The sequence below is a fragment of the Dunckerocampus dactyliophorus genome, chromosome 8 (assembly GCF_027744805.1).
Source record: "Dunckerocampus dactyliophorus isolate RoL2022-P2 chromosome 8, RoL_Ddac_1.1, whole genome shotgun sequence".
Classification (NCBI taxonomy): Eukaryota; Metazoa; Chordata; class Actinopteri; order Syngnathiformes; family Syngnathidae; genus Dunckerocampus; species Dunckerocampus dactyliophorus.
In genome coordinates this window covers 2,585,712-2,613,607 of record NC_072826.1, presented here as the reverse complement: position 1 = coordinate 2,613,607, position 27,896 = coordinate 2,585,712, and the positions used below count along the sequence as shown (strand labels likewise).

Below are 27,896 nucleotides of genomic sequence, written 5' to 3'. Positions count from 1 at the left end.
TGACGAAGAAACATCAGTGAAGCATAAATCATTGTACAAATTGTGGGCTTTTTTTAACAGTGGTACATGTATGCTGTGCATTTGACCAGTATTAGCACTGTTTATAAATGATTCTCCACTTGGGGTGAATGTTTTTCAGAAAAAACGGGCTCTCTTTGGAGAAAACAAAAAAAAATTACAAGACCTACTGAAACAAAAATGGCTGTTGAAATGTGAAAGGTTCACTTATTTGTTAGATACTGTAACTGTAATAAATTAAATAAATGTACATGTACAATGTCTGTAATACAACTCTAAATGTGTCCAGGACAGAGAAAGTAGTTTATTGTATCAATTATGGAATTTAAAAAAGGAACTGGGTTTTCAAACGGGGTCTCTTCTTAGGCCTGGGCTTTAATGTGCTTCAGCTTTCTTTGTTGTTGTCATTGCACAGGTCAGTCTGGATGTTCTTGCTGGCCTCGACCATGACCTGGCAGGCCTTCTTGTGTTTGGGCCACTGCTTCACCTGACATTCCCTACAAACAACACAGACATGAATGTGATTTCATACAATGGAAGTCCTTGAAAAATCCTGTTTTTTGCAGCATCTGGGGTGGGCCTCACCTGTGACAGTACCACTCCCCTTGACAACGAGAGCATCTCTTGGCAGCCTTTTTCCCACAGCATCCACACTTTGGCTTCTCTGGAATTAGACTCTCCATCACATCCAGATTGTACGTCTGAGCCAGCCTGGTTGAAGAAAACAATCCCTGATAGCACTTTCTTGAATATTTCACTGTCTTATCGTAGTTCTACAGTACCTCTGAGCTTGCCGCCTCAGGTCCTTTTCAGAGGCATTGAACGTTTCTTTGACTTGATACTTGGCTATCGCCTTCCACTTGCCAGAATTCTCCTTCACAATGTGGTCCCACATTTCAGGGATCTACATGTGACAACAAGCAGAGGAGCGATCCGATATTATGTATGTTTGGTTTGGTTTAGTTTATTTGAACATGAAGGTTCCAATGGAATACATCTCATGAATCATTCTTTCACAGTTCCACATGTCCAAAAGGAGTAGGAAGAAGCAAAGTTTATTTAATTCTACCCCCTTTCCAATCTACATCTTGTACAGTACATGTTGTTCACTTCCTGCATTCCATGTCATGTTTTCTGTGATCATGACAGGATAACACATAATAGATAACAGTGAGATAGCCCTCCCCCCGAAAAAAGAAAGAACATTCATAATAATAATAATAATGATGACAATACTAAATAAATAAATAAATAAGAACAAAGCTTTTTTTTTAAAACACAACAAAGAAAATTATGAAAAAATAAAAAAAATAATAAATAAAAAATAAAATAAAATAAAATAAAATAAAATAAAAAAAATAAATAAAATAACAAACCTGACAGAACGATCAGGACTCTTCTGCCTTGTATTTAGCAAACATCAACTGCTTGTATTGTTTTTTGAATTTGCTCATCTCTGTTCATTGTTTGAGTTCTTTACTCAATCCGTTGCATAATTTAATTCCACACACGGAAATGCTGTGGGTTTTCAGCGTAGTTCTCGCATATAAATGTTTTAGGTTTAATTTTCCTCTAAGATCATATTTCTCCTCTCTGATTGAGAAATACTTAATTAGGTTTTTGGGTAACGAGTTGTTGTTAACTTTATACATTATTCTAGCGGTTTGAAAGTGTACTAAATCTGCGAATTTTAGTACACATATGTGGAAATACAATAAACCAGGGGTCCTCACTCTTTCAGCCTGTGAGCTACTTTTAAAATGACCAAGTCCCAATGATCTATCTCCTACTAGAAATATATAAAAATATATATTTAGTATATTTATGAATATGAGTATTCAGGTGTGCGTGCGCTTTTTCAGCATGCACGTTACAAGTTGACCTATGATCTCTTACGATAAAGCATGCAACAGACAGTGGTGAGAAATAGTGTTTGCCCCCTTCCTCATTTCTTATTTTTTTGCATGTTTGTCACACTTAAATGCTTCACATCATCAAAAAAATGGACATATTAGTCAATGACAACACAACTGAACACAAAATGCTGTTTTTAAATGAAACTTTTTATTATTAAGGGAGAAAAAACATCCAAACCTCCAAAAAAGGGATTCCCCGTGGTTGGGCCCCCCTTAGCAGCAACAACTGCAATCAAGCGTTTGTGATAACTTGCAATGAGTCTCTTACAGCGCTGGGGAGGAAATGTGTCCCACTCATCTTTGCAGAATTGTTGTCATTCAGCCACATTGGGGGCTTTTCCAGCATGAAGCGCCTTTTTAAGGTCATGCCACAGCATCTCAATAGGATTCAGGTCAGGACTTTGACTAGGCCATTCCAAAGTCTTCATCCATTCAGAGGTGGACTTGCTGGTGTGTTTTGGATCATTGTCCTGCTGCAGAACCCAAGTTGGTTTCAGCTTGAGGTCACCAACAGATGGCCGGACATTCTCCTTCAGGATTTTTTGGTAGACAGCAGAATTCATGGTTCCATTTATCACAGCAAGTCTTCCAGGTCCTGAAGCAGCAAAACAGCCCCAGAACATCACACTACCACCACCATATTTTACTGTTGGTATGATGTTCTTTTTCTGAAAAGCGGTCAGTTACTTTTATGCCAGATGTAATGGGACACACACCTTTCAAAAAGTTCAACTTTTGTTTGTTTCCGTCTTGGAACTCTGCCATGCAGGCCATTTTTGCCCAGTGTCTTTATGGTGGAGTCATGAACACTGACCTTAACTGAGGCAAGTGAGGCCTGCAGTTATTTGGATGTTGTGGGGTCTTTTGTGATCTCTTGGATGAGTCGTCGCTGCGCTCTTGGGGTCATTTTGGTTGGTCGGACACTCCTGGGAAGGTTCACCACTGTTCCATGTGTCCACCATTGTGGATAATGGCTCTCACTGTGGTTGGCTGGAGTCCCAACACTGGTTTTTTAACCATTTCCAGTTTCAGTTCCAGTTTTCAAGTTTCATTTAAAAAGTGCATTTTGTGTTCAGTTGTGTTGTCATTGACTAATATTTAAATTAGTTTGATGATCTGAAACATTTAAGTGTGACAAACATGCAAAAACATAAGAACCAAGGAAGGGAGCAGACTTTCACACCACCGTAAATTCAATGAATGTTCATTTGAGTTACACGTCCTTGTCCACACAACACGACCACCACAAAGACAACCACCCTTGTTGATGGAAAGCGTTGCTGTTTCACAATTGTCCAAGTGTACCTGCTCTAAAACAAGTCCCTTCCTTGGAGGTTCGGGCTCTGTAACGGCAAGATGAGCCAGGAAGCGCTGGAGCTCCGCCAAGTTTGGAAGCTGATCTACCAACACTTCGGTCAGGAAACTGCGCAGCTGTCACACATTGGAGGAAAAAGCAGCATCATCATCGGAAAGAAAGACAGAAATAAAGAAAGAAAGAAAGAAAGAAAGAAAGGGCACCGAGACAGTATGAGAAGGTGAGGAAGGCAAACAACAACCGTGCTTCCAGTGTTTTGACTGAGAAGCTTCCTTCCACTTCCAAGTATTATCCACTTTCTCATCCCCTTCCTGCTCATGACCACATGTAAGCACAAATGGTGCAGGACGTCCCACATGCTGTACGGTATGTGCCCCTCCTCGGCTTACCTTCAGAAGCTGACTCTTATTGAAGCTGTTGAAGTCGTATTTCCTTTGGCTGTCTTCCTTCAGCAGCAGATTGTACAGCGAAATCCACACCTGCCCGTCCACTTTTGTCATCTTCACTTGGTCTTCCACTGGAATCTTCTGCCATTTTCCGTTCATGTACTTCTCCATTTCACCTACAGAGGGCAAAAAGTGCACGTGCAGGTGAACCAGCGGCTGGCAGCGGGGGTCCCGTGCACACGGCTCAGCAAACTAGCAGATTTCTGGTCAAAACAATCCTTTTTTTCATATTCTGCTTTTCACCACCCGCAGAAAACACGTCCTTCGCCGTCAGCCGGTAATCATTTCTGAATACGTGATAATTAGGGACGCTTCGATCGACCGGCCCATCGCCCGTGGCTCGTACTCTTGCAGCGAGTAGCGATCCCTGCGTGCACTGTAGCGTCTTGGATAGCGTCCTCGTCCCGCTTTCCTTCATGCATGCCAAAACAAAAACATACATATCTGCCGCATGGAACTTACCCGCCGACACATGCCATGAAAAATACTGCGTCCTGCGGTGGTAGCACGTTAAAAAGCGTTCATTTAATACGCCGTTTGAAGAATGCTTGACAGAGTATGGAGAGTTTGACGCCCACGGTGTGGTCATCCGTCAAACGGACGCCAAAAATGTAAACTCGTATCAGTACATGTTTGTATATTTATTAGTGATGCGTTTTGAGTGTTAGGTTGCTGTGTGATGAGTTTAAGCGTTCGTGAGATGACACCGTGAGTCGGACTGTTATATCGAGTGATGACCTGCAGTTTCCAATGAGCTGATGCACAAAAATGTATAATTAACCCATGTGATCGGTATCGGACAATTCCGCTCATGGACGATTGGTATCGGAATTGGCAGCATAAAACCTTGATGCTAATACTGGTGAAATGTACAGCATGTACCACAATTTGTACATGTTTGTGTCCTTATGCTCCGTTGATGTTTTCGTCAAGCACTTTGTTCGACGGTCCTTGAACGCACCATAGTTGCTGTGAGACGCAAAAGTGAAACTATGCGGAATGTAAGGAGAACGCCAGTGTCAAGCAAGAGGGCTCGGAGGGCGAGAGGGTGCGAGCCATGTGTCAAAAATAGGCATTTTTACGGGCATCTCGGCCCCAGACTGCGACGTGAATCTACTGTGCGATGTTTAGCGTACCTGCTCTGCAGCGACTCCACGGGCAACACTCGATCAGGCGCACCAGCAGGCAAGGCAGGTTGTGTATGCAGAGCATGCGGTTCATGGTGCTGATACTGTGGAACAAAAGTCATTCATGAAACGGCTGACAGAAAGGACACTTTATTCCCCGTTTGTCGCCTCTACCAAGCATGCTGGTTTTGTTTGTGGGTGACTTCCTGTTAGCAGTTTGATATGCTGGGTAGATTTGATTAAAATATACATTCATTATATGTATCAATTGTTTTATTTATTTTATTAAATGTAAAAAAAAAATATGATAAATGCCAGACATGATGATCTACCTTGTAAAATTAAATTAAAATATGAGTATTATTAAATGAAGAAATGATTGATCTAATTGTTACTATTTCAAATTGTGGATCAAATCCAATTTGAGATTTAGAATTATACGATCAGGTTGTAATCTGTTGCTGTCCAATGAAAAATGTCTTACCATTTTTTTTAAAGATATTTCTTTCATCGTAGAAATATCGAAACATCATAAAAATCTTTTTATTAGATACGGATGAAGAAGTAATCTATTACGATATTTTATTTATCATTTATTAGGGATAATGCATATTAATGGACATCTGCAACCAGTACAGATTTAACTAGAAAAGCACTTGGGGAGCGCAGACCTCCGCCAAGCACAACAGTTTCTCCCCATATTGTGATTTACATTTATCTTTATCTACATACTTTATTTAGATTGCGAGTGTTAGCATGCAAGCAGTGCTCACCTGCTAATGTAATAGTGATAAATGTTTATATAAGTGTCTAGCTATGAAAATGGTTAAAAAATGCTACTTTGCTAATGTTCACATGCAGCAATTCTAACGTTAGCATGCTAACAGACAGCATGATAGTGCTAAGTCTTCATGTGTCTACCTATGAAAAAGGCTAAAAATGCTATTATGCTAATGCTAACATACTAGCAATGCTAAAATGCTAATGTCAGCATGCTAACACATATCATACGTACAGTACTAAGTGTACAGTGCTAAGTGTTTATATATGGGTCTACCTATGAAAATGGATAAAAATACTACTATGCTTATGTTAACAATCTAGCAATGCTAACATGCTAACATTGGCATGCTAACACCTAGCATGATAGTGCTAAGTGTTTATATACAGGATGTGTCTACCCATGAAAATAGCTAAAAATGCTAGTATGCTAACGTTAGCATGCGGTTCAGAAATGTGGAAGTAGCTAGAACTGAGAACTCTAACAGAAAAAAACAATAAACAATAAGGATTTTGGCTAAACATTTTAAGATAAACCAAAAAAAAATAAAAATAAATGCAATAGCAGTTTGCTTGGTAGCTGTTTATGTCATGAACAGGTGCCAGATGCTAATGCTAACTGACAAGACACCACGAGCACCTTTCAGTGTGGTCAGTGATGTAGCGCAGCACGGACAGAGCCTTCAACGAGATGTCAAACTCCAGCTCGGCAGCCTGATTCTGCAACTCCTGAACGTAAGGAGAATGTCATCACGGCCGTAACACTATTTGGGGTGGAACTTCAGCTTGTTGTTTTACCTCTTTCGAACAGAGAACTGCCTCGGCCGTCACTTGGCTGTGCGTCTTCTGAGTTACGCCGCCGTCTTTGCTGGTGTTGGCGGCCAGCAGGGTGAGCTTGCGGTGGCAGTAATCCACCAAGTCCAGAATGGAGTCATCGGCTGCCTCGCAGGAATCCTACATGGGACACGGAATGTCCTTTTTTGAAGCTGGTGACCACCGCTCTTGAGGACGCTGCGCTCACCTTATGAAACATGATGGTCTCCAGCAGGTTGATGATGGTGGCTTCATAGTGGATCTGGGAGGAAGACACACACGGACGGAGATGTTTGTGTGTCTGTAGCTTTAATGCTAATGAGCTTTTTACATATTCGGTCGTCCGTCACCACATCGTGTTGGAATATTTAGGCTTTAAACAGAATGAACAAGGTGAGCGCATGAACGAAGGAGGTGCGTCGGGCAGCGGAGCCTTCATCCCGACAGCCAACGCTTACTTAGGAGTTTGGTCGGCAAATATAAACTGAACAGTGCAAAATGGTGCAGGCGACTTCTGTGTCAAGCTAATGTGGCTCACACAGGTGCACTATACTTGAGTGCCATCTAGTGGTACACATGTGAATTACACCTCTCATGACAAAAAGATGGTCTAAAAAATTATTGTCGATAATATTGATTATCGACGATAATTTACAGCACAATTATCAACCAGCAAAATTTGTTACTGTGACAGGCCGAATATTGGGTAATGGGAGTGTAAAGGTGACTATAAGGGTGTTTATTTTATGTCTAGAGGGCTCTAATAATGGTAAAAATCGTATTTAGAAAGTCCTCAACAGGTTTTCTATGCTCCAACTAGGAAAATATTCCGCTTATTAATCAAACCTTGAAATTCACTTAGCGCGTTCGGATCTGGAACCAGTTAACGCTGATTACTGCACACCGTAGCGTTAGCTACAGTGCTGACATTACATTGGTTAGAATTGGGCCTAACGATGAATAGAAAAAAAACGAGGTCGATAATTCTGACGCCTGGATAAATTGTCATGTGCGACATGTTTTTATGCCTGTTCCATTTCCTGGTCGTGCTGTTGCACACAAGCTGGACGACAAGAGGGTTCACTCTCTTTGTGTTTGAGCGCATTGGTTGTATAGTCAAATTAAGGGAAATAGTGAGCCTCCTGCCAGCTATTCAGCGTCTTTGTCAGAGTACGTGGAGGTGGAGGCTAGCTGCGTAGTGATTGAATACATTTAGTGCTAGCTAGCAGTTAACAAGCAAACGCTAATACGAATGAAAGCACAAAAGCGATAGTTTCTAAGCCACAGTTGCAGTGTGGATGTGCTGTGGGGCGTTCGTCCCGGCCGTCGGCGCTTGCTGCGGCGTTTGATCGGCAAGTGACTGTGTAGCGCGATACGCAGAGCTTGTGAAGTGGCGACATCTTCCGTGCCGCTCACAGATATACTACACTTGAGTACCATCTCGTGGCTCACATGTGACACGACACAGTGATCACTGAATGATCAACTTAATGATATGGTCTGAAAAAAAAAAAAAAAAGGTCGACATTATCGATTATTCGTCGATAATTTATAGCACAATTATCGTGTGTGTTATGGTGACAGGCCTAGTTAGAATATTTGCTGAAGAAAACCAACGTGATCAAACGCACAGCTCCCGTCTACTTTTAGAGCCGGTGATCCACTCACCACCATGTAAAGAGGAAAGGTGTTCTTGGGAGTGAAATCCTGCAGCTGGCATAAGATGGGGAATATTTTTTGCTTCCATACTTCAGTCAGGATCATCTCATGGACCAGGACCGGAATCTGCAGAGGAGGAAAGACATGCTGGGCCTGGACCCTACTATGTTGTCTGAGGGGGTGCTCACCGTGTCACACTGTGGTGAAGCGTGTCAAGTCACCTTTGCAGAAGTCACCAGGATGTCCTTGATGAACTCGTCGTGCGTGGCAGAAGCACTCAGTATTGCTTGCATGTTCAGCTTTTCAATGTGCTCGTGCTGCCTGAACCACCTGCAGAACAGAAGAAAGAAAGTCACCATTATAAGAATATTTATAAGGAGAAAGTTGAAATAATTGGAAAATACAAAAGAAAAACAATAGCAGAAATGGGAAAAAAAACATCTGTAATTTTACAAAAGTAAAAAAATTGAGAAAAAAATAGCTATAATCAAACGATAAAAAGTTGTAATTTTACGAGAATAACGCAATATCATAAAGAACAACATCATTTTGGTAGCATAAAGTTGAAATATTAAATACCTCATTTTTTAAGTCCTAAATTATGAAAAACAAGCAAAATGACCAATAAAGTTGACAATTTTGGGGAAATTAACATGCGGAAAAGGTTATAAAGTTACAAGAATAAAGTCAAAATACGTACGGGAACAAAGTCATAGTTATGAGAAGAAAATTTACAAGAAGTTGAAATAGTTGGAAATAATAATAAAAAAAAAGCAACAGCAGAAATGGGAAAAAACAGCTGTGATTTTACAAGAATGAAGTCAAAATATTACGAGAAAAGTTATAAGAAGGAAAAATAACGTCATTTTAGTAGCATAGACTTGAAATATGAAAGGATTTTTTTTCTTTTTTGTCGTATTATGATTGAACGTTCGCTAGCTTCTTCTTACCTCTTCGATCCCACGTCTTTGAGAGAAAGTATCTCCAGACTTTCAACAAACGCTTCTGCCTCCACCGGCAAGAGTACCGACCCGTCCATTTTGTTCAGCACACGAGATGAGAAGCGATAAATGAATTCCAGTTCCGTTTAAGTTGTTGTTACTTGTCGGTCGTCATGGCAGCGGCAGCGGCGGGACTGTGTACCGACCGAGCGCAGTACCTCTATGTCGTCAATGAGAGGCGCTACATCATAAAGAGCAGACGACACACACCAGGCCACTTCATTAGGTTCACAACGTAATACAATGCAGCGCTTTCTATAAATCACACGGCGGTTTTAGTAAGGTCTTCATTTTAAAATATGCCTCATGTTTGGGTTGCATTGCACGGAGAAATGTTTTTAATATTTCTGACCTTTTTATATGAAATATTACCATATTAGTATCAAATGTAAATGTTTTATGCCCTGGACAGTAATAATGATAGACAGTGTAAACACTACGACTGGTAATATTACTAATAAAACTGAACATCGAAGTAATAGGTGATGATGTACACCAACACCTCGTGTGCATGTTGAAATGGAAATAAACCAAACCATGACCATCACCATACACCAGGGGTCGGGAACCTTTTTGGCAAAGAGAGCCATGAAAGTCACATATTTTAAAATGTATTTCCGTGAGAGCCATGTCATATTTTTTAACACCGAATACAACCAAATGTGTATATTTAAGAAAGACCAACAATTTTAGAATATAATAACTCTCTGAATGTATTCCTTTTAATAATGTTGTTATATTGAAGCTAACCAATAATAAATAAATTACTTTATACCATTAATGCGACTTCTGGTGCTGCATGGTTTTGGGCCCTACTCCGTATCTTTCTTTCTTTTCCTTTTTCGTCAAAAGGGTTGTCTCTGCACAATTAGCTAGCTGACTATTTGATTAAAGGAGGGACGACCCCAATAATAATCAAGTTTTGGTGTCTGACACGGAAAACATGGGAAGGACAGCTGGCATCGTGCTAGAACATCAAACGGATGGATTAAAATGCATTAGAAAGCATATTTTTAATGTTATTTTTACACTGTGATTTCTGTAATGTTTTACTTTAAAATGTCAGGAAAACAAATTAAAATAAACACATTTTATGGTGTTAAGAAATGTCTGAGAGCCAGATGCAGTCATCAAAAGAGCCACATCTGGCTCCCGAGCCGTAGGTTCCCTACCCCTGCCATACACCAATGGGAACTCATAATTTACCAGTATGAAAGGTAAACATGTAACTATTTAATACCAACATAAAACAAACAATAAAAAGAAACATTTCATGAATACTCTATCAAATAATTAAATACCAATAATAACACTGAACATAATATCATAATCAACAGTCATTTAAAAGTATTAACTGGAAGCAAAATACATTTCAATAATAATAAAACCTAACATTAATGACATGATTAAGTAAGAATTACGGGGTTGTCTTTTATTCAATCACAATTTTTTGCACAATAAATATTAAGCAAATTTAAGTTAAAAGTTTACATTTAAAAGTAGGGGTGCGCGACAATGATCAGGCCGATATGAGGGAATTAGGACGTCAAACCGATAAATCCGATAACATTAAAAATAACTAAGACAACCGATAATTTAAAAAAACAACAACCCAAAACCACTCAAACGAGGCGAGATCACCCGTACTGTGCGGGTGAGTAAATCAAACACTCCTTTTTTCTCCTGCCTGTGACGTCAAGGGACCGTCGTAACTTCCCCAGAGCTCACTTGTAAACGGCCACTCACTTTCCGACGAAGACATTTTACATGCGAATTGGGGCGGAAGGGGGGGGCCCCCCCACACAAAAAACCTTAAGGTTTGCCAGACTCCTCCGTGGCGTCACACCGGCTGCTCGAAGCCTGTGCCCTAATACTGTGCATCTTGCTGGGCCACGCCAGGTGGCTCCTCTCGCTCTATACTCCGGTTCCCCTGACCGCCATAGCGGCACACTGGCTGCTTGGAGCGTGTGCCTGAATACAGTGCACCTTGCTGGGCCACAGCAGGTGGCTCCCTCCGCTCTATACGCTGGTTCTCCTGATAGTAGCGATGTGGTAGTAGTAATGTCATGATATTTCATTAGGACAAATCAGCGGGTACAGTTGGTCACATCCTAATTTGTTTGAGTCCTTCGTACCTACAGGTGCCCGGTGTGCACAAACCACAGTTAAATCAAAACAACATTATCGGTTATCAGTACCATATCGGTCTTGAGAAGCAGAAAGTTACTGGTGTCAGTTTTGGGAAAAAGGAAAAAAAAAAAAAAAAGATATCGTGCATCTGTGTTGAAAAGCTCCTGCTGACCATTCCCTTGGCCACCACATACATCTCTGGATGTGTCAATCAAGCAGTTTTAACCGCACGCGACGTCACTTCCAGCACACCACAATGTTGGGATCATTTTCCAAACGTTCATCCAGCTCCTTGTAGCTGATCCCTGCAAAGATAATCAATGTCATCAGTCAGCAGACTGGCTCATGCTTAGCATGCTTTAGATGAAGTCGTGCCTGTCTTGCAGCAGATCTCATCGTAACTGTGACAACCCGTGTACAGGCGAGGTGGCCTGCTCTTCTCGTCACGTATCACCTTGACGGGATACTTCTGCAGCCGCCGAATCAGAGACTTCATCAGCCCAAATTGAATTAGCTTCCTGAAGGACAATGCGTGATAACAGTTAGCGCATGACCCACCTAACCCCCGCCTGACCTCGTCCGTCAAATGTGTCGTTGTTTGTTTTCCTCGTGCGTGAGACGGGCGCCGCTGACCTCTCGTCCACTCTCTGCAGCTGCTGCGAGTAGCGGGAACAAAGGTCTCGCACCGTGGTTCCCGGACTCAGACCACAGTACAACTGGAACACGTCTCTCAGACTTGGACGCTTTTGGCCTGACGGGACAAGCGATAGTTGTAAAAACATGCCAGGACAGGGAAATAATACTACACGCTTACTATTGACCTTGCTTGGTGACGTAGGCGAGACAGTCCTCCTGGATGAGCTTGTCATCTATCAGGCTCTGCACTTTGGGGGTGGTGCAGTACACGTTGGAGTACTGGGGGAGGGCACAAATTCAAGTCTATCAAAGGTTTCACCAACATATAGACTGATCTTCCAAAATCCCAAAACATTCAATCAAAAAGCTCAGTGTTGTACCTGGAATATGGACACCAAGGTCACCAAATCATAATACCTGTGAAAGAAACGGTGAAGTAACATATCACAATACGACTGGAAGAACCTAGCATGTGAATATTGACACAGAGCACTGTACTCACAGGAGGTTCTGCACAGCAATACGAACGATATTCAACTCCACGTCTGCTTCGGCTGAGATTTTCTGGACGTGTCGAAAGCCGTCAATGTAGGGCAGAATCTGAGGAGCAAAATAGACAGGATTGGACTGACTTGAACAAAAAAAAAAAAAACAACAACAAAAAAACTAGAAAAGCACTCTGATCTGAAAATCATATTGTGATTTACACCACAAATATTAGTCCTACATTTATTTTATCTACATATTTAGATTCCTTGACCATGAAAACACACCATTAGCAAAGGGATTCATAATGATATCAATAATAGTTCAGTAGTTATTCACAAAAATGAGTTTTCCTCAGTAGACAACTTCATGCTCTGTCTCCTTTTGCTCCGTGAGGCGTTCAGGTGCACTCATAATTGTGAGTGTCAGGCACTAATTGTTTTTAATTTTTATTCACGTACCCCCCATGACAACTGGTGTACTCCTCGGGGTACGCGTACCCCACTTTGGTAGACATAAAAGGCGGCCCACCTGCTGAGTGGTGAGGTCCCATTGAGATGTAATGAAGTGGTCTTTGCTCTGGGTGAAGACCGGCACATCATACTCCTGGACGACCAGCGGGTCCTTTCGCAGTGGGATCAGCTTCAGGTGGATGGTGTTCGATTCGTCTAAAAACACGCCGAGAGATCGTACATTTATCCAAAAATAATCTTTTGGGGCGAATCCCAAACACACAGCAGCTTTCCAGTACTGGATGGTATGAAGAGGAGTACGTTTTACAACCAGGCTGAAAGTCATTGAACATTTCCGGACGCTATTGGTGGAATGCTGCGTGACTCCACTTCAAATTCCCACGAGGTACACATTAAAAGCGGCATGCATCTACTCGGTAATCAAATACAAGCGGTCACGAAAAGCAAAGTATTCGCCACGGGAGTGGAGATCCAGACATGCAGGGCACCTCCACAAGCGTGCAGGCCAGCCCAGACAATGTGGCACATTGTCCAAATAAAATGAACAGCATAAAAACAAAAACAGAGCAAAAATTCATGTAACAAGAAAAATGTTGATGCGATGGTCAAAGATTTGTCTTAAAGTATATAAGCATGTATAATATATATTTTTTGCCTTTTATTTTTTTTGTATTACATCCACATGGCCAATTATGCAAAGCGGGATCTGCGTCATAATATTTTTATGAGTGAGGGCCAACAGGTAGCAATTCACCCGACCGCGAGGTGAATTCCAAAAGTCTGATTCCTAATTTATAAATCAATATTATCATAGCTCGATCGTACAAAACCCATTTATGACCTCCAAAATACAGGTTTTAATATTATTAGAGCCCTCGAGACATAAAATAACACCCCTATAGTCACATTTACACTCGCATTACCTAATATTGCAGACATAACAACAGAAAATGAGCCACTTAAGACAAACTCATGACTAATGCTCGCGTGTGCTTGGGGATTTGTGTGTAGGACGGACAGGAAGTGATGTCAGGGCTTCAGGGTTGAGTTTTAGCTTGGAGTGGGTTACGGCCGCAACAGTAGCCCATGCATTATTGTGCCTGTTGGGAGATAATTCGAACCTGCACTAAAAATCAGTTGCTCCCGCGATCGAGTCTGGTGCTTGTGTGTCTCACTGAACATTACAGTAACATTACTGACACCTAGTGACCAGAGTAGAACACTAAATATCACGTTTTTGAATGAGTCTTCTGAATGTCTTTTATTTGTATTTTAGTTCATTTAGTCATTTTTAAACTTGAATATGCTTAATTTAGGCCAAAAATACGTACAATTTGCTTAAATATGACTTTTTTTTTAATGAATTACAGGCCGTATTCAACCACGAAAAACAGTGTGATTTTATTGATCTATTTTTGGAAAAATTGACGAAATGAAGCCGCGAAATTCGAAGCGTGAAGTGGTGAGGGATTACGGTGTGAGAAACACTGCAATAAGCAGAATTTGGTGAAGAATGCTACCTATGGGTAAGGTACAGGCTCCGGTCGCGTTGAGCTCTTCTAACAAGGTGGACATGATAGGCAGAAGCTTCTGTTTGCTCTCCTCTTTGGAGATGAAGCCACTCTCCAGCTGCAGCATAGAAAGAAACAGCAAATAAACAAACAGCAAATAAACAGCACATAGACACAACTACACATACACGCAATAATACGTACGGCGCAAAAGTCTCATGCAAAAAACTCGTCATTATGAGACTGAAGCTTATTTTGCGAGACTTGTGCTCAGATTAATTAGCAGAATAAACTCCTTTAGTGCATTTTATTGTTATCATGGTCCGTTTAAGACCTTCTAAATATGTTTTTTTAGCATTATTAGAGCAGTCTAAACATGAAATAGCACCCCTATAGTCACTTTTACACTTGTGTTACTTGTGTTATAAATAAGACATTACATAAACGCACACGTTAGTATTGACGGGACACCCGGTGGCTATTGTCCCATCAATGGCACTGCATTGGCACAGTGAACATTCACACAAGAGCTGCTGTCAGCCACAACACACGCCAGTCACGGATTTTTTGTTCAAATCTGATTTTTTTTGTGTGGTCGTTCACGTTACAAAAAATGCGACTTGTCAATGTGCATGCAAAGCGTCCGGGAAGCGACGTCACACGCTTCTGCGGTGTGTTTACGTCTCCTCGGCGCATTTCTGGCAATTTCAAGGATTTTGTGCAACGGGAGTCAACATTTTTTTAACCAACCGACTAAGATTAAGAAGAAAGAGGGCAAGACTTTTGGCTATGGCAGTTTGTGGAGAACTTTCTACCTTTATCCAAGTATCGCGCTGTAAACCACGCCTTTTGATGACGTATACGTCGGATATACGCTACAATGTCCATTCAGACCACAAAAAAAACGGAATTGACCTGCAGTGTGAACGTAGCCTTAGTGTTCCACAGTAAAATGAAATGACATGAACTTGTAATAATTTGTACCTCCAGAGTGGTGAGATAACCCGAGAGCTTCTTGACAATTGGCTCCAGGACACAGGTGTTAGCTTGTGCATCACAAACAAACCCAAGGTTAAACAGGAGGGCGTTGCGGCTGTACTTCTTGTGTTCAATGCACACCGGACACCCGATTAACTTCTTGCCCATGGCAGTGCTACAAGAGAGAACAACGGGATGTTAGGTTGCATAACAATGTCGACGTGATCAAATTACATTCAAGTTTCATACACTGTTATTAATTTGTTCTGCAGCTCTGGTTTGGTGATAATATAAACCTGAACGGTGTCAAAGAGTTCCCTTGAAATGTATTCTTCCGGGACCTGGCAAGAAGACAAAACGAGGACACAATAAGATATTATACTATCAATACTAGCGTGCATCTTCACCTCAAATGTGGCTTTTTGAAAAATGCTGCAGGATTTAGTTAGCACAGTGTCAATTTCTTACAAAGTGTACACGACTCTCGCCAATTAATATTTCGCTCACCTGATATGTTATTTTGGGACCCAAAGTAGGGTGAAATTCGCTAAAGAAGATGCATTCTAGTCGAGTGTCCATGCCCATCACCGAGTTTCCCAAGGCGTTTATTGAGTATGACCAAAACAAACTATTTGGTCTCGGTTGGCTGCCTTTCTTAAGCTAGCAGCTAACTTCCCGTTTTTACAAAAAAAAAAAAAAAACCTTGACAAAAAGGGCAAGTTTTGCAGCGACATAAAACCCCACGATGATAAAAGTGAAGCAGTATTTTTCTAACGTTTCTAACGTTGCCTTCCAGTGACTTATCACACATTTTCCAGTCACGCCTCGCCTTGCTGGAAAACAGAACTGATGCGTTTACAACACCTCGCAGAAGACAATATCAACTCTACACCAGTATTTTTACTTCATTTATAAACCCACCTATGCAATATAAATTTTGGTGTAATTCTATCTAGTACTGTTCAAAGCTGATCGTGGTTGTTTTACAGTTGTTTGTACGTCTCGTGTCAGTGAAATCCAAATTTTCCCCATTAACCTTAAATGCACCCTTCCTCAACAGAGTCAATCTTGCGCAGAGTTTGCGCAAAACTTCGACGACGTCACACGTGGACGTTGGAGATGTTAGCTACTGCGCCATGGCGAGCGACAACGCCGCTTCCCACAAACAGCAATGTCAAATAAACTCCACAATGGGGATTAAAAATGAGCTTTAATGTTCGTATACGTGACCAAGTGCGTTTCCTTTATCACGACTGTGTGGGTTGAAATGTGGAAGAAGCCAGTGACTGCAGTAAATACATATTTAGTGGGGAGGAGTCGCGGATTTAAGGTAAGTGTCACTTGACTTGCGTTTACGAATATGAGAGCGATATACTTTGTTGTTAGTGATGCTTTAATGTGTAAGAACTATCACATTTAACAATTGTTTGCGTCCTAATTTTTAACCTTCTGTGTCACTGTCCATTTACAAAACACCTTTTAGCATAAAGTAGTACAGTACAGTATACCATTACCAATTATGCATTGGAGTGTATTGTGTACATTTTATAACCCTACTGTATCACCCAGTTACATAAATGAAGAATGAATGAATGAATGAATTTGCAAGGATGGTTGCCACACACTGATACATTAAACATTCTTGAACCTATTACTTTTAGGAAATTTGGGGCTCGTGTGCAGTGCATCCATGCAGTACCGAGGCGTCTCCTGCATCCAGGATAACAGCAAGACAGGCGGCAGATATTTGGAAGAAACACTTTGAGGTGAAAAGAGTCACAGAACCTGACCTCTCCAGCCACTACATCATCGCCCACGTGCTTGGCGCTAAAACCGTGAGTCACAAATGTGCTTTCTTCTCCATGATCTGATTTTAACTCCAGTCTCTGGCTGTCCCTGTCAGATTCAATGTGTTGAGCCGGAGAGACTGTCTGCATTTCTCACTCAAGAGGAAAGGGAGCAAATATGGAAGCTCTGCAAGAGGCGCCTTTCCAGGTCCCATTTTCTAAAATTTTTTTTGACAATATCATAAGTCTGGAAGTGTGTAGTGTATTAATTAGGGGTGTCACGAGACACTCAGTTCACAAGATGAGACAATTAACGAGATTGAGTCTACGAGAACGAGGACGGACAAGATTTTAACTTTACTTTTGAAGGGGACCTTTTATGCTTTTCCTCTTTTTTGACCTATAAATGTAGTTCCATCCATCCATCCATTTTCTATACCGCTTTTTCCTCATTAGGGTCGCGGGGGTATGCTGGAGCCTATCCCAGCTGACTTTGGGCGACAGGCGGGGTACACCCTGGACTGGTCGCCAGCCAATCGCAGTATAAATGTAGTTACAATGTTTTATTCTCGTGTTAAACGATGCCAACGCATCAGATAATGAGGTTTGCGCATTTGGAAGTGAGAAGGCAGTTTTGGACGGCTCTGCACGCTGTTTTACAGAGTTTTTTTTTTTTTTATATAAACACCGAGTTCCATTGACATCAATGCAACCTGGACTTCCTTATATGGGCGTTGAGGTTGGGCATTGTCGTGGACCAGGAGGAACCCAGGTTCCACTGCACCAGCGTAGGTTCTGACAATGGGTCCAAGGATTTCATCCCGATACCTAATAGCAGTCAGGGTGCCGTTATCTAACCTGTAGAGGTCTGTGCGTCCTTCCAGGGATATGCCTCCCCAGACCATCACTGACCCACCACCAAACCGGTCATGCTGAATGATGTTACAGGCAGCATAACGTTCTCCACGACATCTCCAAACCCTTTCACGTCTGTCTCATGTGCTCAGGTTGAACTTGCTCTCATCAGGGAAGAGCACAGGGCACCAGTGGTGTAGTTGCCAATTCTGGTGGTCTATGGCAAATGCCAATCGAGCTCTACGGTGCTGGGCAGTGAGCACAGGGCCCACTACAGGACGTCGGGCCCTCAGGCCACCCTCATGGAGCCTGTTTCTGATTGTTTGGTCAGAAACATTCACACCAGTGGCCTGCTGGAGGTCATTTTGTAGGGCTCTGGCAGTGCTCATCCTGTTCCTCCTTGCACAAAGGAGCAGATACCGATCCTGCTGAGGGTTGAAGGACCTTCTACGGCCCTTTCCAGCTCTCCTGGAGTAACTACCTGTCTCCTGGAATCTCCTCCATGCGTCCAGGTACCGCAGTGATGCCCTGGTCCAGATCTGGGAGGAGATCCCCCAGGACACTACGGACACCATCCGTAGTCTCATTAGGAGCATGCTCCGACGTTGTCAGGCATGCGTACAAGCACGTGGGGGCCACACAAACTATTGAGAATCATTTTGAGTTGCTACAATGACATTTTAGCCAAATGGACCAGTGTGCTGCATCATAGTTCCCACGAGGCGAGAAATATGGTCATGTTTTAATCTCGTGAGATCTTCTGAGAGGCTTAGTATTAATAGAATTACTCAAAGCGACCATAAAAGTCGCTAGCAGTTGGCAACACTGATCCTTCCTGCTACGTCTTCTTTTCCTCTGGTAGGCCAAGTGCGTATGAGTTGTTCAGAAGCAGAGTTACCATGCCGTCGACTGTACGGAGTTGGAACGAAAAGCTACATTCACATAGATTGTTTCGGAGCCAGGCTGAACAAATCTATTTGTGGCGGTCCAAATTTAATTCGTGGTGGGTCGCCATGAATAGATTTACGTGCGGGAAACATACTTTATCCGATTACGGAAACTTGCAGTAATGTGTGTGTGTGTGTGTGTGTATGTGTTTCAGGATGCCTGTGCAGTATGTGATCGAGGAGTGGGACTTCAGAGGTCTGACACTAAAGATGAAGCCTCCTGTGTTCATCCCACGACCAGAAACGGAGGTCTGAGAGGACACTTTAGTGGTGTTTAGAGTGCACAGTGCTGTGCTGTTTTGATTCATTCTAGCGACCAACTCAGGGTTATGGACCCTCTGGTGACTTGTGTGGACATCTAACTACCGTCTTCCTTGCTCACGTGTGTCATATACTGTGTCTCCATGGAACACCAAAAATTGACCTCCCCACACCCTTCCAGCATGTTGAGCCGGTAGTTTGTTGTGATAAACAGCACCAATGTACAGTACGTGGTCTGCTGTGTGTTGCAGGAGTTGGTTGAACTGGTAGTGCGTGATCTGCAGGGGAAGAATGACGGCAGACAGGGCTCGCCTACATGTTTGGAAGTGGGATGCGGGTCTGGTGCCATTTCTCTCAGCCTGCTCAAGAGCTTCCCTCAGGTCAGTTCTTCACACATTTGTGTAATAAAAAAAAATCTGCCTTTGCAAATAATGCTGATTTCTGTGGCATGAGGTTACCAGTGTGTAGTGCTGTACAGCTGCATTGCATCCCGCTGAGGCGGGCATTTGAGTACGTTTCCCTGATCGACTACAGTATATCCATTGTTTTGTTATATTTGACTTATTTGTAATGGGATGGGAGAATCTCTCTGAATGTTCTGAACTCTCGTTTCCATGCCAGTGGACTAGTTGAGATTGTATCAACAGCGCCTCTACTGGTTGCATCCAAGCAGCGCACCCTCTTTGGACAGAATTGCACACAATCAGCCAAATTCTTAACCATGTTGATTTAGCGATTATCATGCCCATCCTTGTTTTTAATATTTATATTTTGCCCCTCTGAGGTAGCCGAACAAGCTAACCAAAACATCTCAGTATGATTCAGTTCTGCTTTAAAAGGAAAATTTCACTTTTTGAATTTTGCCGATCACCTACAATCCACATGTGAGACATGAACATGTCTCTCTTTTCTGTGTTCGAAAGATAAAAAACAGCTAAAAAGAGGCAGATAATGGGACACACCTATTGCGTCTATAAAGCCTTCTGGAAAAAAACCCTCAAAAAAGTGCCAACAACGCTCCACTTACATAATGTGACCTGCATATTAACCAAGCTACAGCTACATGGTTATTACTGCCGTTTTTGCCCGTTTTTATCCGTTTGTGTCCAAAAGAACTTCAAAAGTTCTGAATGGATTTGGATGAAATTTTCAGGAATTGTCGGAAATGGGATATGGAAGAACTGATTACATTTTGGTGGTGGTCTGGATAACCGTCTGGATGCATCCTTTTTTTTAAAGGATTCTTTAACATTGCGAGATTTTTGGCATTTGTGCCTATTACTCTACAAAAAAAAAAAAAAAAGAAGGTCAGAGCACTTGGAAACTTGTCCTGAATTTTCGTTTCCAACAGGTTCTACAAAATATCAAAGACTGATCGCAAAAAATGTAGGATTATTATTTTGGTGTGAATCACAATATGGGGGGAACTGGCGCTCTGAGTCCTTTTCTAGTTAACATTGTTACGCCGAAGAACTACATTAAAAGGCATAGTGACACCTCGCCACACCACACCAGCTAGCTACTAGCTTCACCGCGCTCACAATGCCTCAGGCCTGTGTTTCTATGTGAAATCAATGCACCCAGGAAGGCAGTTCTACTAATGCTTAAAATGACAAAAATAAGGCAAAATACATGTTATCATGAATGTACCTGTTACTACATACTCACAGCATGGATATAAAACCATAAAACCTCGGGAGGTGCTTTAATAGCGGGCTTTCTAGGCGGAATAGGTGTCTCACATAGGCCTGTCACAATAATCAACAAATCGAACGATAAAAAAAAAAACAGGTCTAATTATGACGCTCTCGATAAATTGACATGTGCGTATGCGTGTGTGTTTCAGCTGCTCGTCCCTCTGTGCCACACAGGCTGGATGGCAAGTGCGCATTGGTTCTTTAGGGGAATGAACGGAGAGAGTGAGCCGACCTGTCGTCTCATTCAGCCTCTTTGTGGAGGCGGGGCTACTAGTGAGTGGATAAAGAGCAGTTAGCTTTGTGAGGCAGCATACGCTAACATGAAGAAGCGATGGTTTCTGGAGGGGAAAGCCACGGCCGACAGCCCCCGTGTGGCAATATTTCAGTTTTAAACAGAATGAACAAGGTGAGCGCATAAACACCGGTCGGTCGGCAAATATAAACAAAACAGTGCAAAATGGTGCGCGCTCACAGACAGTGTCGCTCGCTACATTGCAAAAGAAATGCATCCATTCAATATTGTTATATGGCACACATTTTAAACATACTTACAGGCAACTTCTGTGTTAAGCTAATGTGGCTCACACAGCTACACTATACTTGAGTACCATCTAGTGGTTCAAATGTGAATTACGCCTCATGACAATGGAAAAACTGGTCTCCAAAAATGTTGTCGATAACATCGATTATCGGCGATAACTTGTATCACAATTACCGACCAGCAAAATTTGTTATCGTGACAGGCCTAGTCTCACATAAGGATTGTGTATGATGGGCAAAATGCCAAAAAGAGTTCAGTTTTCCTTCAGTGCATGCCACAATAAGGTGTTTATTTTCCTCTCTAGCTTACAGCCATTGCACTAGATCAAAGTCTGGATGCTGTGGAACTGACAAAAGAAAATGCGGCAAGGTAATTCAAGCTTCAATCAGTGTCATTTCTAAATAAAACAACCGAGAATGACAGATTTCTTCAACAGGCTGGGGCTTCAGGATAGATTGAAGGTTTACTATGCGGATGTCACTAAAGGTACCTGGATGCAGCACAAGCCCATAGTTATTACTGCACATTGAAAAACACACTTAAGAACACAAATGTTGGTGTTGGCGTTTGTGTTTTGCCAGACGCAGACACCGTGTTGAAGGTGTGCAGCAATGTCTCTGCATTAGTCAGCAACCCTCCCTATCTCTTCTCAGAGGATTTGTCTTCACTGGAACCTGAAATTTGGAGGTAAAGGAAAAACAAAAAGGTGCAGAAATTTTGAATATTGTGTGAAATATTTTGGCACAAAGGAAGTAGCCACAACATCAGTATTTTAAGCATGTCGGCTTGTGTAGTCAAAAAGGTCTTCATTGTCCAAAACCGAGCTCACTAGGAGTGGCACGGCTCACCAAGGCTGACACAACAAAATCTAAGAATACAAAAGTCTAAAGCAATATAAAAGTACAGAATGGCATAAACTCACGATCGAAATCACGTCCAGTAATCCCACGCAAACATAATGGTCCAGCATTGTCCCAGTGACAACGCCGTGCTTGAGAAGCCTGCTGATTGCTAACAAGCAACAGCTGAGACCAGTAGCTGCCTCAGAACAAGGTCAAAGCAACTCCATATTGGGCACAACAGGAAATGGATATACCAAAATAAGAGCACAATGAAAAGGAAATGCAGACCTGATCAACATCTTAAACCAGTTGAAAAATTGCTAGAATTAGCATTTTGCACATTTGTATCTTAATGAAGACGAATCTAAAAAACATTTAGAACTTGTAATTTAAACAAAACATAAAAAAAAACTGAAATAGGTTGTTTATCACCTGATCAAATTTTAAGACCACAGGCTATAAAAGCCAAAATCTGCTCAAAATGTTCATTTTCTGTCAGGCATTCACACTGTCATGCCCTCCTGATGGCTAAAGCTAAGAAGCTTTCTCTTTTTGAACGTGGTCGGGTTGTGGAGCTGCATAAGCAAGGCCTCTCGTAGCGTGCCATTGCTGCTGAGGTTGGGAGCAGTAAGACGGTCATTCTACATTTTTTGAAAGATCCTGAGCATTATGGAACAAAAAAGTCAAGTGGTAGGCCCAAAAAAATCACACCTGCGCAGAGCCGGAGGATCTGATTGGCTGTCCATCAAGACACAGGGCGGTCTTCCGCCCACATTAAGGCCCTTTCTGGTGCCGACGGCAGCGCAATAACCATCAGACGGCATCTGCGGCAAAAGGGTTTAAAAAAACAAAAAACAAATTCAAAGACGTCGTCTCCTTCAACGCCACAAAACTACCCTGGTCAGAGCATCCCTAATTTAAAATCATGTAAACTGCACAAACGATGTACAGTAAAAACATTAGATGCCCTTTAAGAAATAGGTACAGTATAAATGAAGTGAACCCTTTTGGCAGGTTTGAGGACCACGCCGCTTTAGACGGAGGCAAAGACGGCATGAACGTGATCCAGAAGATTCTGACCCTGGCTCCACACATTCTGGCGGATGACGGGCATGTACACCAAAATAGAATTAAAATGCCGTTATTATGATCCATCACTGTTTTTCTTCATACTTTGTTATCCTATGTTTGAAATACCTGTTTAGACTGAGTGCTGTGCTCCTATCTATTGGCTTGTATACTGCATACATTTTTGCTGCTATTGAAACCTGAATTTCCCCGAGGGCACATGCTCAGGGGATTAAAAAAATTCTAGCTACTGTAATTTAATCTAAAAAAAACAAATAATAAAAACAACATAAGACTCCCAGACATGTTGTCAAGCCACAGCTGCTATTGTAATGACTTTGAATGAAGGCCACTTTGTTTCCCCTCATCTACAACAGCCGTGTTTACTTGGAGGTGGAGCCCAGACACCCCGGGCCCATTCAGCAGTGGACGGAGGCCAACATGGAGAGGCTGCATTTGGTGGAGACGCATCACGACATCAACAGCAGGTCCCGTCCACGCTAAATTTCATCTTGCAGGCCCATGACTTTATGAGATTTCAAGTCGAAGGCTGCACTGCACAGTCCTTTATTTCATTTCAAAATGAGACCTAGTACGTCCCTGCTGTGCCCCTTTCCAAATTCAGAAAGGGTGACACTGATTTGTTTTTGTTTCCCAGGCCGCGATTTTGCATCCTTCAGAAAGGGAATTCAAATGACGATGAGCTGGACCCGGATTGAGAAACTCAGATCCTATTACGCTGGCTTTAGTCCAGGTGGCCATAGCCTCCTGCCTGCTCCCCCACCCCCAAACACGCTTTACCAGCACCACTGCTTTCATCGCTCCAGTTTTTTTTTTTTTTTTTTTTTTGCCGAATGAATCCTTTAAATCGCCTGCTTTGTTTTTTTATTTTTTCTTTTGTGCGTGTCCTGTGCCACGATAAGACAAAAAAATGTGTGTGTCATGGCACAAAAGCAGCTCAAAGCTGAAGGTAATTACCGAGGCTTTTCTTAGAACACTCCCTCTCAGAATCGCACCCTCCTCCCGGGAAGCATTTTGTAGTTCTTTGAATTGGCTGATCAGCGGTCCTCCCCTTTGCCCGTCCACTCAAGCTGACTCAGATGCAGGCTGTGTGTGTGTGTGTGTGTGTGTGTGTGTGTGTGTGTGTGTGTGTGTGTGTGTGTGCACATGTTGTTGAACACACACACACACACACACACACACAATGTGGCCTTTAGTGCCTCACGTAGTCTCACCCATTCGAAGTTCAAAGGCCACATACTTTTATTTCCGAGAACAAGCCTAATTTGTAGCGACGCCTTCATTTTCATTCACGTTACCTACTGAGCAATAAGGAAAATGGTGAAAAAAATACCTTGCAATGTGAACAAAAGGGGTGAAAAATATCTGTGATCTTTATCCAACTGTAATGACCCATGCCCCACCCATTGTGGAAAGTTTCATGGAAATTCACAAAGTAGCATTCGTGTAATCCTGCTAACAAACAAAGGAAAACTTGCAGGGAAGACGTAGCGAGCGCCCCAAAAGTGGTCAGGAGTTAAGGCAAAAAAAACCCAAAAAACATTACACGTGTAAAATGTAGAAAAATTATTTACTGAGAAAAATAAAATGGCAAAGGTGTGTAAAAGGAATCACTGTGTGTACATGTCATGCAATCCAGTCCAAATGTGACACACACACACACACACACACACACACATCGGCTGATATTAACTGAAATGAAAAATAATGACCCTGTGTCCAACATTTCCTCCTCAAGAGTTCCAAAGCAGCATTGTCATTCCCAGGTTTTAAAAAAAAGGACCTGTTTGAGTTTCTGTCCTTCTCACACCTTGAAGGGATATTCCTGCAAGAAGCGCAGCAGAGGCCTGGGGAGTGGTAGCTGCTCGTGGCAGTCCGAGTGCCTGTTGATGACCAAGCGTGTGAGGTGCTGCAGGGACGGCAGGCTCTGGGGCTTGTACACGGCTCGCTTTAATTTGAGCACCACCGACGACGACGCCTCCTGGATTGCAGCTTTGGAAGGAACCCGCTGCTCCGCCTGGCCGTCCTCCGCTCTCCTCTCTGGTCCCATGTAGTGCTGCACCAGGCTGGGCACGTCAGGGAATGACGACAGGCTGGGTCTGGCTGGGGAGCTGCAGTCCAGTAAAAAACGAGTGCAGCTGTACTGGATGCGTATGCTGGTGGGACCCCGCGCCGTCTTGACTGAGAGGGTGAGCATGTAGAGAGGGTGGCTGCTGTCTCGTACCAAAAAAGCCCCTTCAGATGCCTCTTGAAGTGCACTGTGGGCTTGAGCTGCACTTATGCCCCCCCAGTACCACCCTGCACACATAAACACACGCCCATGTTAGTTTTCAGTAGCTATCACAGCACTGGCATCATTCAAAGAGTGTTCATACCTGATGTCTCTAGGTAACAAAAGTTGCTCGCAATCGCCCGTAAGTCTTTGGTGGGGTCCCATAGCGACGGGCTACTCTGAAGGCAAGGCGTAGCTGCCCCTGTGCCTGCCCGCATGCCCCTCTGGGGGGCCTCAGTGGATGGAGCAGTGGGCAAAAGAGCTCTGGGACTGGAAAATAAGACAAGGAGTCCGCATAATGTATAATAATATATCATTTAGCTTCTCAATGTGTCTGGTACAGTAAGGATGAATAAGTCAACGTCATAGTTTATTTTCTTTGTAATAAGAAAAATACATCCTAGTAAGTTCAATTGTAAAAACAAGTTTATTTTATCCCAGGAAGGCAACATCATGTCATATTCACACTTTTAGATGTGACGACAAGTAAGAATACCAGTTTTGTGGATTTGTATATTTTATTGTACTATTTAAATCGGACTCCATGTTCTGCTGCATCCGCTTTGAGATGGGATGTGTGTTTAAAATAACATGCATGCATATGTATAATACATAAATAATAACTACCAGTCAAGGAGCCAATACTAATAATTGCAGGGTTGTGTGGTTTGAAGCCAGCTCCCTCCATCCCGGTCACTGCTGTCTCGGGAAAGACACTTCATGCGCCCACCTTGCCTCCAGTAAAAACATAAATGTGAATGAATGTTTGGTGGTGGTTGGCGAGGCAAGTCTACCGGTTTCCGGCAGTCTACCTCAGGGCACCTGTGGGTACAGATGTAACTTACCACCACAAGTGTGTAACTGATTGAATGAAATAATGGGTTGCCAGTACAAAAAAAGTGCTCTGGCACCATAAAAATCTGATATATTCTAATAATAATAATTATTAAATCACATGCGTTATTGTTCATCTTGACTGAAGGAAAGCGTTTCAATAATCAGACTGCGTCATACTGATTGTGCTTGCACGTCTTAGAATTAGTTTTGTTTTGTATGCGAGTATTTTCAACAGGCCTTCTGGGATAAAGTAATGTTAAATATAATTACAATTGAAGGGTGTCAAATCACATTTTGTAACATACTTTAATGCAATTGCAGTGGGTTACAAAGTGAAACAGAAAAAGAGAAATAATGTCGCCTACTCACCCTGGTACACAGAGAATCATACTATTACAGTATGTACGAGTATATACTATTGTGTATATACAGTACGATATTTCGTCAATCCACAGAGTTGAATCCAGTCGTATTCCTTCCTTCCCAACAAAGAAGACTGTCAAAGAAAACAAGTCCTGTAAAAAAAAAAGAAAAAGTCCAACTTTACCGTAATTGTGAACAAAAGAAATGAAGCCAAAAACGACGTTGGTTTAAAAAAAGGCAAATGTGTAAATATGTTCGCGTCTTTTGTTAAAAAAGAAAAAGAAATATGTAAATGTGTTAGCGGTCTTTAGTTAAAAAGAAGACAAATCTGTGCGGATGGAGTGTGCGTCGAATGTGCGGAGGACGAGAAGGAAAGGCTTGTCTTTTAAAAAGGACAATTTCCTAGAAGTCTATTCTCAGAACGCCTCTCGGCACCGGCGGCTGTGACGTCACCAGGCCACTGCCGCATAGTCCAAAACTCGTGTGTGCGCGCGTGCTCCGTCCTCGCGTTCCCTTCTTCTTTTCAAAGTCGACAAAAATCCCCCAATATTTTATGTCCGATTAGCGATATAATTCCATGTTTCTTCTCGGGCTATGTGGGGTTTGTTTTGTATGAGTGCCCTCCACTGCCGCCTTCGCCGAAGCGGCGCGCGCTCCCGGGAAACTCGCGCTGGCTTCTCTCTACAAGCTTTCCAGGAATCTGTGCCGCGCTTAAGCTCCGCCCTCCCCCGGGCCGCCCCGGTGGAGGCTTCATTCTGGGAATGAAAGATACTGGTAATGCACACAGTCACTAATGTATACATTCATCTCCATAGGCAACACTAACACTGCACTTTGATGAATAAACGATTAATTTATGCTTCACTCGTCTGAACAACCTGATAAAGTCTCCTTTTCTTTTGTATTATATGCAAACAAAACTGGTTTATAGAGTACAGTACAGTTTTAATCCAAAATATTTATACATTCGTCTTTATTAATTATATCGTTCTTATTATTCACCGCATGTTTATTTGATCTATTTAACTTTATATATATTTTTTAACATCTTTTACTTTTCATTCATCGCTACACAAGCTACATCCCCCCCTTTCCTTATTTTCTTTCCATCATCTC

At 42.3% G+C, this 27,896-nt stretch overlaps 4 protein-coding genes across 9 annotated transcripts; 1 reads left to right on the top strand and 3 right to left on the bottom strand.

Annotated features, from left to right (window-relative positions):
• Window positions 1–63: 63 nt before the first annotated feature.
• On the bottom strand, window positions 64–11,485 carry zmynd10 (zinc finger, MYND-type containing 10). Of its 3 annotated transcripts, XM_054784262.1 has the most exons (13): window positions 11,274–11,419; window positions 9,025–9,256; window positions 8,296–8,404; window positions 8,084–8,200; window positions 6,624–6,677; window positions 6,401–6,556; window positions 6,243–6,331; window positions 4,832–4,926; window positions 3,639–3,811; window positions 3,240–3,365; window positions 801–922; window positions 604–729; window positions 64–515 (listed from the first exon to the last, which is right to left on the bottom strand). In XM_054784262.1, the coding sequence occupies exons 2-13, from the start codon at window positions 9,111–9,113 to the stop codon at window positions 404–406; spliced, it is 1,368 nt and encodes a 455-aa protein (XP_054640237.1). In that variant the 5' UTR covers window positions 9,114–9,256; window positions 11,274–11,419; the 3' UTR covers window positions 64–403. The 3 variants fall into 3 exon arrangements, with proteins under 3 accessions (XP_054640237.1, XP_054640238.1, XP_054640239.1); XM_054784263.1 differs by lacking the exon at window positions 9,025–9,256 and having other exon boundaries at window positions 11,400–11,485; XM_054784264.1 differs by lacking the exons at window positions 9,025–9,256; window positions 11,274–11,419 and having other exon boundaries at window positions 8,263–8,384.
• On the bottom strand, window positions 10,575–17,983 carry nprl2 (NPR2 like, GATOR1 complex subunit). Of its 3 annotated transcripts, none has more exons than XR_008572215.1 (11): window positions 15,797–17,983; window positions 15,539–15,630; window positions 15,296–15,464; window positions 14,321–14,429; window positions 12,859–12,995; window positions 12,344–12,441; window positions 12,222–12,258; window positions 12,027–12,120; window positions 11,764–11,956; window positions 11,581–11,674; window positions 10,575–11,510 (listed from the first exon to the last, which is right to left on the bottom strand). XR_008572215.1 is itself a non-coding variant. In XM_054784266.1 (11 exons), exons 3-11 carry the CDS (start codon window positions 15,455–15,457, stop codon window positions 11,443–11,445), a joined length of 966 nt encoding a protein of 321 aa, XP_054640241.1. In that variant the 5' UTR covers window positions 15,458–15,464; window positions 15,586–15,630; window positions 15,797–17,977; the 3' UTR covers window positions 10,575–11,442. The 3 variants fall into 3 exon arrangements, 2 of the variants coding, with proteins under 2 accessions (XP_054640241.1, XP_054640240.1); XM_054784266.1 differs by having other exon boundaries at window positions 11,581–11,723; window positions 11,839–11,956; window positions 15,586–15,630; window positions 15,797–17,977; XM_054784265.1 differs by having other exon boundaries at window positions 11,581–11,723; window positions 11,839–11,956; window positions 15,797–17,976.
• hemk1 (HemK methyltransferase family member 1) lies at window positions 16,101–26,953 on the top strand. Its single transcript, XM_054784267.1, has 11 exons — window positions 16,101–16,619; window positions 16,951–17,124; window positions 17,193–17,284; window positions 19,034–19,127; window positions 19,391–19,519; window positions 21,682–21,746; window positions 21,814–21,863; window positions 21,959–22,064; window positions 23,234–23,329; window positions 23,665–23,775; window positions 23,946–26,953. Exons 1-11 carry the CDS (start codon window positions 16,503–16,505, stop codon window positions 24,004–24,006), a joined length of 1,095 nt encoding a protein of 364 aa, XP_054640242.1. The 5' UTR covers window positions 16,101–16,502; the 3' UTR covers window positions 24,007–26,953.
• Window positions 21,751–27,478, bottom strand: LOC129186235 (cytokine-inducible SH2-containing protein-like). Of its 2 annotated transcripts, none has more exons than XM_054784268.1 (4): window positions 26,787–27,478; window positions 25,684–25,850; window positions 22,300–25,606; window positions 21,751–22,051 (listed from the first exon to the last, which is right to left on the bottom strand). In XM_054784268.1, the coding sequence occupies exons 1-3, from the start codon at window positions 26,804–26,806 to the stop codon at window positions 25,113–25,115; spliced, it is 681 nt and encodes a 226-aa protein (XP_054640243.1). In that variant the 5' UTR covers window positions 26,807–27,478; the 3' UTR covers window positions 21,751–22,051; window positions 22,300–25,112. The 2 variants fall into 2 exon arrangements, with proteins under 2 accessions (XP_054640243.1, XP_054640245.1); XM_054784270.1 differs by having other exon boundaries at window positions 22,931–25,606.
• Between the last annotated feature and the right edge of the window lie 418 nt (window positions 27,479–27,896).

What these genes read in the sequence shown, in the direction of transcription:
- zmynd10 (XM_054784262.1), bottom strand. Translation starts at nt 9,113, where the DNA reads ATGGACGGGTCGGTACTCTTGCCGGTGGAGGCAGAAGCGTTTGTTGAA. An exon ending in ATCACTGACCACACTGAAAG is followed by an intron (nt 4,927 to 6,242) that starts GTGCTCGTGGTG and finishes TTTGTTCCACAG; the next exon opens with TATCAGCACCATGAACCGCA. An exon ending in ATAAGAGTCAGCTTCTGAAG is followed by an intron (nt 3,366 to 3,638) that starts GTAAGCCGAGGA and finishes AATGTGTGACAG; the next exon opens with CTGCGCAGTTTCCTGACCGA.
- nprl2 (XM_054784265.1), bottom strand. Translation starts at nt 15,874, where the DNA reads ATGGGCATGGACACTCGACTAGAATGCATCTTCTTTAGCGAATTTCAC. An exon ending in CAGAACAAATTAATAACAGT is followed by an intron (nt 15,465 to 15,538) that starts GTATGAAACTTG and finishes TCTCTCTTGTAG; the next exon opens with CACTGCCATGGGCAAGAAGT. An exon ending in AGCCTGTACCTTACCCATAG is followed by an intron (nt 12,996 to 14,320) that starts GTAGCATTCTTC and finishes GCGTGTTTTTAG; the next exon opens with ACGAATCGAACACCATCCAC.
- hemk1 (XM_054784267.1), top strand. Translation starts at nt 16,503, where the DNA reads ATGTTCGTATACGTGACCAAGTGCGTTTCCTTTATCACGACTGTGTGG. An exon ending in ACGTGCTTGGCGCTAAAACC is followed by an intron (nt 17,125 to 17,192) that starts GTGAGTCACAAA and finishes TGTCCCTGTCAG; the next exon opens with ATTCAATGTGTTGAGCCGGA. An exon ending in TCCCACGACCAGAAACGGAG is followed by an intron (nt 19,128 to 19,390) that starts GTCTGAGAGGAC and finishes TGTGTGTTGCAG; the next exon opens with GAGTTGGTTGAACTGGTAGT.
- LOC129186235 (XM_054784268.1), bottom strand. Translation starts at nt 26,806, where the DNA reads ATGATTCTCTGTGTACCAGG. An exon ending in ATGATTCTCTGTGTACCAGG is followed by an intron (nt 25,851 to 26,786) that starts GTGAGTAGGCGA and finishes CTTATTTTCCAG; the next exon opens with TCCCAGAGCTCTTTTGCCCA. An exon ending in TTGTTACCTAGAGACATCAG is followed by an intron (nt 25,607 to 25,683) that starts GTATGAACACTC and finishes TTATGTGTGCAG; the next exon opens with GGTGGTACTGGGGGGGCATA.